Source organism: Strix uralensis, chromosome 17 (genome assembly GCF_047716275.1).
Source record: "Strix uralensis isolate ZFMK-TIS-50842 chromosome 17, bStrUra1, whole genome shotgun sequence".
NCBI classification, from domain to species: domain Eukaryota; kingdom Metazoa; phylum Chordata; class Aves; order Strigiformes; family Strigidae; genus Strix; species Strix uralensis.
This window is the reverse complement of record NC_133988.1, coordinates 7,217,547-7,232,358: the sequence shown is the minus strand read 5'-3', so window position 1 is coordinate 7,232,358 and position 14,812 is coordinate 7,217,547. Positions and strand designations below refer to the sequence as shown.

Sequence of the window (14,812 nt, the reverse complement as noted above, 5' to 3'; positions counted from 1 at the left end):
TAATCACAGGACTAGATCCTGAACAGTCCCTGCAATAAGCAATCTGTTGTTCATCAGAATTTTCCTACATGAATGCATTTTGGATTTTGTGATTTTTATGTAGAAAAATGATGATGATGATGATAAAGATCATGCACAGTTCAGTCCAACAATACAAAATGTCATAGTGGCTGTCTGCTGGCCTGCAGAAGTAAAGGGTGACAGTGTTTAAACAGGACAGTGTGGTTACTGAGAAAAGAAATCAGTGGTAGTGCTGCCATTAGAAGTATAGATATCCTATTTTTGCATGGCAAATAAACGGTGTTTCATCTGTTTTTCATGTGTGAGTTACTGGGGGCAGTGCTTTATTAGGAAACCATTTGTAATAAAATCAGTATGATTTAGCCTATATGGCCTCTGTTCCCCTGTAAGGGGAGGAGAAGATGCAGAAATCTGTTTTGAAAGAGCATATCATGAAAGGAGGAGAAGGTTGGAGATACAACAAAACGGATCTTGTCTGTGGTATTCAGTGTCATGTTTAGGGGGGAGGTTGTTCATGTGTTATGTTCTTGCTTGCATAGGTTTGATTCATGGGCTGGCATGGCTTTGGCTCGAGCAAGTCGTATTCAGGACAAGTTGAACTCTAATGAATTGAAAAGTGATGGCCCAATCTGGAAGCACTCTACTCCTGTCCTGAATTGCTTCAAGCGAGCCCTAGAGATTGACAGCTCAAATCTCTCCTTGTGGATCGAATACGGCACCATTTCCTATGCCCTACATTCTTTTGCATCCCGACAGCTTAAACAGTGGAAGTCAGAACTCCCCCCTGAAGTTGTGCAGCAGGTGGGATCTAACTGAGAGCAGTAGGAAATTTTTAAATATTTTTAAATGATGTATTCTCACATAGTAACTTTTTAAATTAAATATTTACATGCTTTATACCACATATTAGACTGTATGTTTACTTAGTAAAATTGGAAATTCTAATATTCATTCATATAAGCTGCTGGTGTCAGGCAGCATTTAGAGGGTTTTTTTCTTTCTTTTTCCTGTGTAAAATTAGATTGAGCCTGATCTTTGAATTATCTTTCAAAGGTGACACAAAATTATTGTAATCTTCTGGAAAGGGGAATTATATTTACCTTTCCTTTCTGTAAATGTCATACAATGTTTCCAGGAAAAGGTGAAATGTATACATATTTAAACAGTGAAAAGATCAGAAATTACTCTGATATCTGTGTCCATATGTCATCTCTTGTATCTAAAGACATCCTTCCCTTTTTCTGTGTTTTTGGGCTATTTAGTTAAACAAAAGATCAAAATTAGGAGATTGATAGATTTTTCATAGACTAAGCTTTTATAAATTCATTAGCTCTTTATGTGTGATGATGATGAAAAAGTTACAGTTATTATGAAGTTCATTGCCAAGCCAAAATGAGGAATTCTAAATACTCTCTGACAGCAAGGAGTTGCTAGGGGAAATGTTTTGTGTGTTGTTTTGGACCAGTAAACTCTTATTTCTGCCTTAATATTTGTAAGTCAGAATAGTTAGGTAGTCCAGAACTGGAAGCAAAATGAAAAAAAGAAGTGCTGCTCCTGAGTATCTGTTGTAATTTGTAGAAACTTCTAGTGTTTGAACTATAGAGAATGGTATTTACAGCGAGCTGATGGGTCTTGCATGTGAGCTGCCTGTATAACTGTATTAATATTGCGCTTTCCGTAGACTCTTACACAGCATTTGACCCTCTAAGAAGAGAGGTGATGTAAGCATGCAGATTAAGGGAGAACAAATGGTTTATTAAATAGGATGTTTGAAATGACAACTAACAATAGAGTTCTGTTGCTGAGGGTTATTACATCCAAGAGCTCCAAAACTAACTACTCGGGAAATGAAGGTATTATATTTTATGCCTTTGGTCTATCAAAAGTTTGGTCTTGCTGTCTTGCAACCTTTTGGCTGTGAGGGACTTGCTGAAGAATTCCAGGGATAATACTGCTGTTATTTCATATTATCAGGTACAGTACAGAGCAGCCATCTTAAATTGTGGATTAAATCAGAATCTTTATTTAGGACTGCTTTAATCTTCCTTTTTTCAAGTGAATCTATTAAAAATGCATAATTTACTAAGAAAAGCTCTATTATAATGAAAGATAAATTGGAACAATATAATCTGCCTTCCAGAGATATATGTCTTCAGGAATGTGTTTGTCATAGAAAAGCTTTATTATTCTCTTCTTACAAAATATTTAGGAAAGGGAAGGCTATGTTATAGTTCTTGAAGTGCAACAAGTGCTTAGGATACTGTTATAGCCCAACAATTTAAATTTATAAACTTCTTTTTCAAAGAGAGAAAATTACATTAATACATCTTTTGACCTAGTTTTTTATGTGATTTTTATTGGCAGTTCACTTTAATTTATGTTGGTGGTTTAATTTCTTTGAAGGGAGGGGAAAGAGTGTTCTTGCCATATTCAGCTCAAAATTAGATGCATTGCAAGCAAGATGAAATACATTTCTTCACAAATGATAGTGGTCCATAGTAGCTCTAGCAGACTTCAGTTGCAGAACAAAACAAGTAATTTATTTTTTTAAGAGTTAAGATAATTACAGCTCTGAAAGTGGTAAAATTTTTGTAGACATGTATATTGGTTTGTTATTTTTCAGGTTTATGTTTACATGCCTATTCTTACACTTCTGTCTTACTGTTTTGTTCTGGTTATTTGTGTCAGCAGTTACTGCAATGAACAAAAACCTGTGGGTCATCTGGATGTATTTGATCACTTGTATATGTTCTATGTCTTTTAGGTTGAAAAGGTTTTAAATGATGTACCTTGTTTATGCACTTTTATATGCAGGAGTGTATTTTTAGACTTTTTCATCCCAGCCACAGTGAATTCATGTATTCTCAACACTTCATTCGATCACAGATGGAAGAGCGTCGAGACAGTATGTTGGAGACAGCCAAATTGTGTTTTACGTCAGCATCTCGCTGTGAGGGAGATGGCGATGAAGAGGAGTGGCTTATTCACTACATGCTAGGAAAGATTGCAGAGAAGCAGAAACAGCCTCCTGTTGTCTATCTGCTTCATTATAAACAGGCAGGGCATTACTTGCATGAGGAGGCTGCCCGATATCCAAAGAAGATTCACTACCATAATCCACCAGAACTTGCCATGGAAGCATTGGAGGTAAAAGAAAGTTAGATACGTAGGCTTGAAACCCTTGTTCTCTACAGGTTATAGAATACCAGTTATGGTTAGTTCATATTATTAGGCATATGCACATGGTACTCTGCATCTGGGAACGTTTACATGACTAACTTGGAGAATAAAATGGTGCCTGTTATTCAGGCTGGTTTTGTTTTAAAGACAGTTCATGTATACAGTCTCAGTATTGGACAGACAGGCAGAAGTTCCTTCTGGATTTTGCTGCACACAGTTCATTAGTCAGTTTTTATTAAAATCAAACACGAATAGGTTTCACAAACATCTCACAGCTATGAAAGCATAAATTCATGCATGAGTTGGAGTAGTGGTCATAACACCTTTACTTTCACTGTGTTGGCTGGTAAAAATAGTGGATCTAGAACGTACCTAGTAGTGACTTGCTTCCAAGGAGACCAGGTCTGCTTTTTTTCACCTGTATTCCACAGGTTGCAGTTAAAAATTTTTTACAGTGTTCAGATGTTGTAATTACAAGCAACTTTCAAAGGCAGGAAAAGTCCTATTCAGGGTGTTTTACTAACTCCTGCAGTTTCTATAGAGAAGAGACTATTTGTAATAGGTTGCAGAGCTATGAATTCTCTACTGACCAAATGGACTTCGGTGTTTTCTAGGTATACTTTCGACTTCATGCTTCTATTTTGAAACTTGTGGGGAAACCAGACTCTGGAGTAGATGCAGAGATACTAGTTAGTTTCATGAAAGAAGCTTCTGAGGGACCATTTGCCAGGGGTGAGGAGAAGAACACCCCAAAAGTTGCAGAAAAGTGAGTGCTGATTTCCAGGAGTATTCTCTGAAAGTATACTTATACACTACAGTATAATAAACTATTAAAATGAAGCTGAATAAAATATAAAACAAAATGATTAGAGTTAATTCTAATGTTTGCGGTTTTCAAGTAAGAATATACGCTACTCTGAGATCTTCTCAATGATTGGCATGGTGTAGATGGGAAAGAAATAAAATAGAAAAATTTTGATCTTGTGATCCATTTTGAAACCACTGCTTTTATTTATGAATAAAATTAATTTTTTTATCAACTATTAACATGCAAAAGCAAATGGCCTTTATTTTAAAGGATAAGAGATACTAGTCCTCGTAATTAGTCTCATTAACAACTACAAAATAAAGAGTGTTTTTCTATTGGCCAGTGACAAGTGAGGAATATAACCTGTACTAAAAATCCATCATTTAGAATTTGTTAGTACGGTTTGGTTACCGTATTGGAAATGTTGTAAGAACATGTAGTCTCCTTTTGTTCTTTGTATATGTCCCTAGTATGTTAACGCTTTATTTTCTTTCCTTGCCCCTCTCAGGGAAAAAGCCTGCATGATTGATGAAGACTCTCACTCTTCAGCCGGAACAGTGCCGGGCCCTGGGACTTCCCTCCCCTCATCCTCTGGTCCAGGTCTGACATCCCCACCTTACACAGCCACTCCAGTTGACCACGATTACGTCAAATGTAAAAAACCCCGTCAGCAGGCAACGCCGGATGGTACAGTCCCTGTTCTCAATACTGCCAGCACAGGGAGGTGCTCTAATCATGGGGGGTTTGACCAGGAATGATCAAACTGCTCATTTCAAGGAGGGTGATGGGTCTGTGGTAACACGGGCAATATTGAAGTTCATTACCTTTATAAATTCAGTGCTTTAAATAGAATCAATGTACAGTCAGAGCTTTAAATAAAAAATTCAAAGTTGTCACCTGCCACCATTGGCACCTGTCACTTAGTCAAAACGGGAATGTCGATAGGAGGAGTATGTAGCTGACTGAATTTTCAGTGATTTTAAAAATTTATTTATTTATTTATTTATATCTCCAGAGCTAAATGTCTGTCTGAGATTATTAGGAGAGATGTGGGTTCAGTCTTTAGAAGACTGGACACTTGTTTCAGTGCCTGTTTGAAATGACCAGGTGAAAATTTGAACTGTGGCTGAAACAAGACAAATTGTTAAAAAGGCAAAGCAAAACAGTATTATCTTTTTTTGAAGGAGGCAGGTGGCAACTATTTTGAATATATTGTGTATCAGCACGAAGTGATTTGCATGACAGTGCAGTAGACTTCATCTTTTAATTTTTCTTTATCATTTACAATGACTGGTTAGCAGCTCATCTCTAGAATATAAAGTGATATAATAAATAATTGGCTTATAAATGCAGGAGACAGGGTGGTATCGCAGGGTTATTGAAGATTTTGCAATATACATATATAATAGAAATTAAGTTACTATTTAAGTAATCTGACATTATTATTTGGCTAGGAATTCTATTCTGATTCTACTCTTCTGGCCATTTGTTTATCCATCTGGATCTATGAGTATCAGCACTCAAGGAGGAGTAAAATACCTGCAATGTATAGCTTAGTGTTGGTAGAATATGGCAGGCCCCACAGAAATGCTGTGCTTGATATGAATTTATTTCTGAAGGGCGGGCTGCTTCCTATTACCATTTCCTGCAGAACATTAATTTGTAAGTAACTTAGTTGACATAATCTTGAAACAAATGTTCTATGCCTGGAAACTTTGCAAGGTAAATTTATTCCTTTTCCCCAACAAATAATTCTTGGTGAAACTGACAGAAGATCCTTCATCTCTTTCACTAAATTGAATAGAGAAATGTTCATTTTATTCATGCTTACATTTCAATTGGGAGTAATTCATTGGACTGTTTTGATATCGTATGTAGTGTGTTAGTGTGAATGGGTTATGTAGTGATCAGGCTCTTACATTATTAGCCTTTTGATGTCTTTTGACACAGCAAATACAAACGGAAGCAAATATTTAAATATTTCCTAAATAATATTCCCTGTGAGAAGCAGTTCTGCCTAGGACTACATCTGCTTAGGTCCTGAAGACTGTTGAAATGTTCCCAGGAGGTACATAAGTTAAGTAAATATTCTGGTATGTGTCGGTAGTACATTCACTCAAAGTAAGATACTATGGACTGTGGCATGCTAATTGCCCGATGGGAGCAAAGTTGGCTGTGTAGCTGAAGTTGGCTGCGTAGCAAAGCCTGAAGGTGCAAGCTAAGGAATGTCTACCTCTGCCAGGGCTGAAGTAGCAGTTCTTGGGTCTGCTAGCTTAGCCTAGCTAGGACTAAGCTTTGCTGCTGTCAAAGCAATTCAAAATGTCAGCTGCTGAAAGAAGCAGAGTTAGGGTGATCTTCAGGAAGGCTGTGTGTAACCATGACAAGTAGAATTGCAAAGTACTGCATCACTCATAATGTTCTGTAAGTTGCTGGCACAACTAAACTCTGGATACAGCATATTGAAGAGCCCCAGGAAACTGAAATATTTGTCTTCAGGCTGTTACAGATGGGAGGAGAGCTAACAGGCTGAGCAATGCTCAGAAGTCTTCCACTTTTATATTATTACATATACTATGCTCCTCTGCATGCATTTGCATTTTACTTGTATTAAAATATATACTCTTGAAGTAAAATGCTCTTGACATCTTACAGGTAATCGCATCAGTGAAGAAAACTGGTGCCTGCATTTCCATCGTACCATTCCTAAAAATAGCAAGAAAATACCCATCATTTGACTGCTCTTTAGATTATTTTTTTACCATTCTGACAGCAGATGAAACTCTATATTGTTGTTCACAGAACGAATAATTTGGCCTAAATTCAGCCTAGATATTTATTCTTTCTGAGGCCTGACAATACTCTTATTTACTCTTGCTCTTGTATTGATATTGTTGATCATATATGACATAAAGTACAAGCATTATAGAGAGTCTTACCTATGAAGTTCTCTTCATATGTTATCACAAGCAAACATGCTTGTTGGGATTCCTGTCATTGCTGACCTGTGAGACCTCTTTTGACCATTTTGGTGTGCTGTGCATCAAGAAAACATGAGCTGTGAGGAAAGAGAGAAGGAATTGGGATGGTTTGTCTACAGAGGAGAAGACTACGGGGAGACATGACAGCAGTGTAACCTAAATAACGTTGAAGGCTGTACAAAGAGTTAGAGGCAAAAAATCAACATTTCTGTGTCTGTGGGAGACAGAATAGTTGACGTTAGACTTAAATTGCATTTTCAATCTGGACATTAGAAAATAGTGTTAGAGTAGTATTAGGAAATACTGTTTAGCAAAAGAAGAAAAGTGAAACACTATAATACATTCCTGGGGATAGTATAACACTGCAGAATTTCAGCACCAGAAGTCTTTAAAAAGTGGTGATAACAGCCGTCTGCCAGGAATGATGGAGAGGTAATTTATCCTGACAGAAAAAGGAATGGACTGTATGAACTCTTGCAGTTCCTTCTGAGTTCTGCTGTTTTGATTAATTTTATGTTATTGTGGGGTTTTTTGTTTGTTTGGGTTTCTTTTGTGTTTGTTTGTTTGGGTTTTTTTAAACAGGATATGCCTTCTAGTGCAGCAAATTATCTCATTGCAAGCAGGAGAGAATTACTCTATAGCCAGACATCTTTTCTTGTAAATATTGGGACTCTGATCTTCAAGCATTCATCTGTAGATGGGTGAAGTTGTGAGGGCAGACTTAGTTCGGATACGTTACATTTAAATGTGTCATTATAGTTCTGTAGCTCTCCAGCATGTTTTGCTGGTGGAAAAAGAAGACCAGGATATGCAGAAATCACTGTTAAAGGTGAGATCATTGAAGAGTTTTATATCCAGTGAATGCGGTGGTATTAGTTTTAGTTTTAAGTCATATATTTAATGGAAATAGGAGAAAGGAACCAGTAAATACAGCTTGTAAAGTAACTAAACTTCTTTTTCCTTATGGCAGCTGTTAGCATATATCTCCTTTAAGGAGACAGAAGTATTGCTGAGTGGCAGCTGTTATTTGCTGGCTGACTAGCTGCTGTCATGTGTGTAAAATAGACAACTTCCTTTCTTTTTTCTTGTCCTTCCATTCAGCAACATCTTTTCCTTCCTTCTGTTAATCCTGTCTTTCCTGTCATCACCCCTGCCTGTTGCTTTTATAACCCTCCAAAATGAAAACTTGCATTTGATAGTAGAAGCCTGAGGTTTAGACTCTTCTTATTTTCCAAGAGGAAAGTACAAAACAAGAAAAAACAGGAACTCAGCAGGGACCAATGCTATCATTACCTGGGGTGTCACCATATTTACACAGCTAAATGTTCTATACCAAAACAGACATGCTCATTGACCTCCTTTATACAGGCTGGATGTATGTAGTCAGTAAAGACCAATTGCAGTACAGATTTCAAGCAGTTTAAATTTACCTAAATTTTGTGCTAAGCATTAAAGTTAGTTCAGAAAGCAGTAAAAGTATTAAAATTAAAAAAAAAAAAAAATCTGAATGAGAAAGCTGTTTCCCAAAATGTGGACTGGGAGATTGTTGTGAGGTCTTTTTTGCTGTAATATGCCTTTGTTGTGTTGATACTCAATTCCGTATTATTGTGGTGGTATGCAGATGACTTATTCAGTATCCATTGCTATTGCAGTGTTAAAATGTCATATTGTTTAAGTCTTCATCCATGTCATGTAGTATGTTGTGTGTAGTTAGACATAATCGTCCTTTTTTGTGTTTGTCTTTGCCTGATTGCTTTTGCAACCAATATTGCCCGTGCTGCCTCTAACCTTTATACAAATCTCTGTTCCCCAGGCATTCTCTTCCTGCTTTTACCTGTCACGGCTTGCTTTTAATAATTGGCAAAACCTGCATGATAAACTCACTGGGAAAGGCTACTTGCTTCATGCTGTGGGAGAAGTCTCGCTTCATAGCTTGTTGGTCTGTAATTCTGCAAATGTTACAAAGATGCAGTTTTTTGTAAACGGGGGTTTCTCAACATCCTGATGAGACAAAGGTGATCTCTGAGAAACTTTTTTGCACCAGGTTGTCACTCATGTCAAACAAATAAGCTTCTAAGATGGCATGGATGTTTCTGTGCATAAAAAGATTGTCCACATGGCATTTTGGAACGTTAAAATCTTACCCTTCAGAATTCTCTCAAATCTTTTGGTCTGCAGTACGTATCCTTTTCTGGCACGCGGTACTGGATGTTCATGGGGACTGCATACTGGACTACATGAATAATGAATCAGATCCAGTTTATTGCAGCATGCTCCATTTTTACCTTTCCCCAATTTAACCTCTCTCTGATTAGTAAAAGTATCGCACTGACATTTAGCGTGAGATTATGTGAAAAGGATTTGACTAAATAAATGGAACATTGATGAGATACTCTGTTACTCTGCATTTGAAGGCAGAAGAACAGCAATACAGGACCACAAGTTACCGAAACACATGCAGTGTTCAGTGCAGCCAGACAAAACAGACTCTCATCTTTGACTCATAAGAGAACTCCCTTTAAACATCCAGAGGACTTGCTGTCCTCAAGAAGTTAATCTGCTCCCATGCAAATATCTGCAATTCTTTTGTTTTTAATAATGTGCTTTTTGATACAAAGCTGAATGTTGTCTTCCGTTATGGGCGGAATCTGTTTCAAGAATGAGAATTCTGTGATACATCGTGTTTGAGTACAGACCAATAAAGAAAAATGCTCATACATACAAGTAAAGAGAGGAGTGGAGATATGGTGCCAGGCAGACAGGACAAAGAGAAAGAGTCTGTACCTCCACAGCCTGTGAACAACCCACCTTTATTGCATGAGACAAGATTATTTTTTTTAGTAATACGTAGTTATTCATAAGCTCTGAACTATGCAGCAGGGTTTTTCTTTACTGTAAATTAAGTTAGCAAATGTATATAGCTCTTTAGAAAAGCTCTCTGTGGCACTCATTTCTGATTTTTGACTTGTAGCTGACTATCACATTTCAGATACCTTCTTGTAATAACTGGGCATACATTTTCCTTCAGATATTTAAGACAGAAAAAGATACTATTCAGAAAAAGTGAGTTATACCCTGTTGGCTTTCTGAGCCTGTTACCTACCCGCACATGCAGATATTTCAGAGGTCTTCTCCCTGCTCCTTTTAATTTCCAAAAAGTTTCAAAGGATGGAAGGCAGACAACACAATTACTGAGCTGCATAGTAATTAATTGACAAAGGTGGAATACCTCATTCATATTGGCACCACGAAGCTGTATTTTAGCTCCCCTGAGAATAAATTATGTAAGCTTGTACCATGAGAGATGTTACCCGGTCAGCATACTTAGCAGTAAGAGCTCTGTCATGAGGATTGTATGTCTGCTAGTTCAGGTCACTTATGCTTTTAACACATCACTGTCTCTTCTCTTCCCCCTTCAGCCCTGTGAGTGGACCCAGTTGAGGTAACAAGGCTTGTTTAGGCGTATGGTCCACGGGGCTTGTGGTGCATATGGGAGAATGCTCACCCAGCGTAATGACTAATGAAGTATTGAGGCTTTTTTTTCCTGATGCGTTTTAAAATTAAATAATCATTTAGATTCCCCAAAGTTTAACACAACTTTTTCCTGTTAATTGGTAGGCATGCAGGTGTTGTGCCTGAATGTTAATGGAGCAGTGACAATGACATGCTAATGGCTTTTTCTGGTATAGAGGAATAGTGTGGAATAGGATTTTTGAAGCCAACCCCTATTTCATTCAGGATAAGATGAATCTTAAAATGCTCTTAAGCATAGAATTAAGTCAAATGGACTACAGATATTTTTCTAATATCTAAGACAGATGTGTTTCAGTAATGATAATTACTTAATTATCCAAGCAACTGACAGGATCTCACTGTGATATAGCAAAGGTCTTGGCAGTACGGATGAACGTACAAGTTCCTTCTTCCCAATGACATCTTTCCAATAACAATTAATATTAACAAGATTCTTCCTTCTGACCTCTCCATCTTGTGTCCAGAGCTGCTCTTTTTCACCTGTTGACAGAGTAGGTGATATAGTCTGACAGAAATCCCTGAAATGTCACAAGTTGAGTACATTATGAGGAATGAGTTAAAAAAACCCCAAACAACCCACAAAAAACCCCTGCCCTCAAGTACCATTTCCTTAATCTTTAGATGTAAATGTGGAATAGTTAACTTCACATCAAATAGAGATTTCAGCTCATCAGGTTGTTTGAAATCTTCTTAAAACTTAGGATTGATACAACAAAGTAATGAAACAAAATATAGTAATACCGAAGAAAGGATCTGGTATCAGGACATGTTTTTAATAGGAATTTTATTGCAGTTGCTTATGCACAGTTTAGTAGACTTTCTCCCTGTTCTCTTCATTTCCACTACAGATAATAATTTTGGGACATTAATACCCAGTTGTATTTTTATCTTAGCTTTTGAAATAATAGGAAACTTTACAGAAAGGGACCTCAAAAGAATATTTAGTCCTTGATTTATCATTTATCCCTTATAGCTGAGGGATCATTTTAGCTCTTTAGAAAAGCTTGCCTTATTGCTATTGCCAGATAGGGGAACTAAGAAAATACCTTAGGTAAACAAAATATTAAAACCAGTAATTTTTTAACGCTTTTAAATTACACTGAGTTGCATTAAATTGTCTTTAATGTAGCAGAAATTATTAAAAAGCACTGATGTTCTCCTTGGATTTGCATCTATGAAAAAGACAGGTATCAGTAACAGTTGGGAATTTGGAATTAATTCTTGTGTCTCAAAGGCTGCAGTGGTCTTTGGCATGTAGGTTGAGTAACACTACAGTCAACAGATGAAGTAAAAGCTTTATAACACAATGATTGTAAAAATATATGCTGTATGTGTGTCTAGTATATATATAAGATATATTTGAGACTTAGGCTAGAAGAGCATAGTACTTCCATGTGTGAAAAATATGCAGATTTTTTTTTAAAAAGCAGAAGTAGGATGTGACTTGGTGCAGTTGCTCTGAGTTCTGCATTATATGCTGCGGCATTTAGGTATTGACAGAGCTTTTTAATTATATTAAGGTACATCTTGGGTAACCTAACAAATTATAGCTATTTGTCTACCTGTCCTTGAAAACCTCCAGCGATTCTATAGGCTCTCTATGCAATTTTTTATCTGTATGTAACAGTTAAACTAGGGATTAGAGGGGGAAGAAAAAGGCAATTTTCTTGCTGCAATTAAGACCTATTGCCTCTTGCTCTGTACTTAGTGAATATGAAGAGCGATTATTGTATTTTTATTTTGGTTAATTGTATGTATTTGGAAATTCTCCCTCATCTTTTTGATGATAAATAAGTCCAATTCTCCCAATGTTTTTCTTATATGCCATCTCATTAATCTCTCATCATTTTTTCTCCTCTTCTCTGAATTCATTCTGGTTGTTCAGTGTATTTTTTAAAATGTGGGTCCCAAATACAGACACCATAATTAAGCTTAATTTTCATTAGAGCTCAGTAGAACAGGAAGACTCTTATGTATTTTTTCTGTGAAGTTACTGATTATACATTCATGCGTGCTAGTTGCTGAATTGCTTTTACAATAGCATGACATTTTGGCCATTTCTGGTTCAAATCACTAATTCTTTACAGGCACATGCGAATATATGTGCTGGGATACACACACACGTTTTCTACTACTCATCTTGTTAGCTTTTAGGTGCTTATAGATAGATTGATTTATTTCTGCTCAGATAATTCTGTGGAAGATGAAGGCCGCTGGCTAATAGCTTTGACCTTTTATTCTTTGTAAAGACAGGTACTACACTTTGTTTACCACTCCCTGAAACTTTACCCATCCTCTGTGACTTTTGAGAAATTAACACTAATAATTGGTGGCTGCTGCTAATTTCTGAAATACTCCAGTGTTTTTCATCAGGCCTGCTTAATTTGAAAGCATCTATCTACTGCATTCAAGAAGGATCTAAAATAATAGGAAGTTGTCTCAATAATAGTTTTTCTCTGTTTCTCTGTGTTTAAGGAGCCCAGTGTTAATATCATTAAGATTTTTTTATGTATAGTTAATGGATTGAAAGGAAAGGAGAATGAACATACATACCTAGACCTACACTCGCTTTAGTAGAAATATCAAATGAAAATAGCTGGCTAATCATAAGGAGGTATTTACACTTGTTCCCCACAGGGAAAAGCTTCCCTGTCATGTATACATTTGGAATTTAACATGCTAAATCACTGTCTATCTTTGCATGCTTAGTGTAGTTTCCTAGTGATCTCATATCACTCTCACATATTGGTCTAGCAGTTCTTGATTTACATTCTAATGCTTCATCTGTCACAACCCACACGTTAGAACTGACCTCCAGGCTGATGGCAACATTTGGAAATTTGCAATTTTTTTTTTCTTCCCTAGATGAGTAATTCAGCCTCTTTGCCACAGATGTAGAAACTTACTTTAAAAAAAAAATCAAGGGAGGTACTTGTAAATGTTTTTCCTGATGCCAACTGGGAGTTCAATAGTATCCATTTGTACCACAGAAGGTTATTAAAGCCTTATAAATGAGTCATTTAAAGCTTGACTGACCTCTCTTCAAAATCCTTCTCTTTCCATTCTTTATAATTATATTCTTTCTGTATAAAACTTGTCATCATTAACCAACTGTATAACTTCCAATTAGGAAGCAAATACTGTTCCCCCATTCTTTTTCAAGATACAGTTTTATTAAGATCTGTTCACTGAAAAGGAAGATTTTCTTTGTGTGGTAGTGAAAAGCCTACAGAGTGCATCAAATTTGGTTTAAATTTGTTGGAATCTTAATAAGCAGAACCCGATCTGCAAGCTGAAGGTTTGCAGAGGGATTTATCTTGATAAAATAAATTCATAGGAGGCCCTTAGCTCTCTCCTGAACAAGTGCAATTCAGATGGAACAGAAGAAATTTAATTAAATTATCAGCTCATCTCAAAGCAAGGGCTTTTGCTTTTGTAATTTTCTTTCTTGATCTTATCAAGAAAATTAATGAATAAGAATGCAGTGGAACTACCTAGACAATGGCTGTAATATGCCTCTTGGTTAAGCTATTCCTTAAGCAGAAACTGGAAATTAATCTCTTGGGCTACAGATTTAGAGAGAATTGCCGGTATTGGAATTTTGTGTTGGACACTGAATTATGTTGGCACAATATTACAGAAAAATGCCAATTTCACATCTCAGTGGGGATATGCATGCATCTTTCTGTTGAAGATACTGCGCTGCATTTTTCAGTCGTGGAGGGTTGCCTCTGATAACCCTTGATGTAGAAGAACTTGGGTTATATCAGGCAGGTTTCAGACATGGGTGCAAGGTTTTCACTTGCCTGTTTGTCCTGAGGTGTGAATCTTATCCCCCCGTGATAAAGTCATGATCCCATACAACTTTTCCTGTGCTGTAACAGCTATCAGCAGATTAACAACTTAGTTGTGACTGTAATGTAGTCAGCAGCCAACGTAAACTGCTCCACTCTGTCAAGGCAAAGTCACTTCTATTTTCTGTCTGCCTTGAAATCCAAGAGTTTTCCTGTCTATCTTAGACCTAGTTCTTTGATGGATTGTTTATTTGCTGTATCAAATCACCTTTCAGAACATTTGGTGAACAGCATCTAACACCTGCAGGATAGATGGCATCAGTGATCACTCCTGTAAGTCTTTGCCCTCTAATGGTACGGATTTTCCTGTCCTTCATGAGTAATTTTAACAGTATTGTTGTTCATGGTTTTCTCTTGTCAACTGAGCTTTGCTTGTGTCAGACTCCAAATTATACTGGGTGCTTTTCAAGGTAAATGGCACAGTAAAGCTGGGAAAT

General features: G+C 36.8%; 1 protein-coding gene across 4 annotated transcripts in view; it reads left to right on the top strand.

Moving 5' to 3' along the window:
* The window catches only part of CABIN1 (calcineurin binding protein 1), a 119,935-nt gene that overhangs the window by 30,654 nt on the left and 74,469 nt on the right, over window positions 1-14,812 (top strand). For 2 of the 4 annotated variants that reach the window (XM_074886821.1, XM_074886820.1), the window contains exons 24-27: window positions 561-822; window positions 2,908-3,168; window positions 3,816-3,967; window positions 4,518-4,609. In XM_074886821.1, coding sequence (XP_074742922.1) covers window positions 561-822; window positions 2,908-3,168; window positions 3,816-3,967; window positions 4,518-4,609 — 767 coding nt within the window. Of the gene's footprint in view, window positions 1-560; window positions 823-2,907; window positions 3,169-3,815; window positions 3,968-4,517; window positions 4,697-14,812 lie in introns of all 4 variants that reach the window. The other 2 variants (XM_074886819.1, XM_074886817.1) reach the window with 1 other exon arrangement.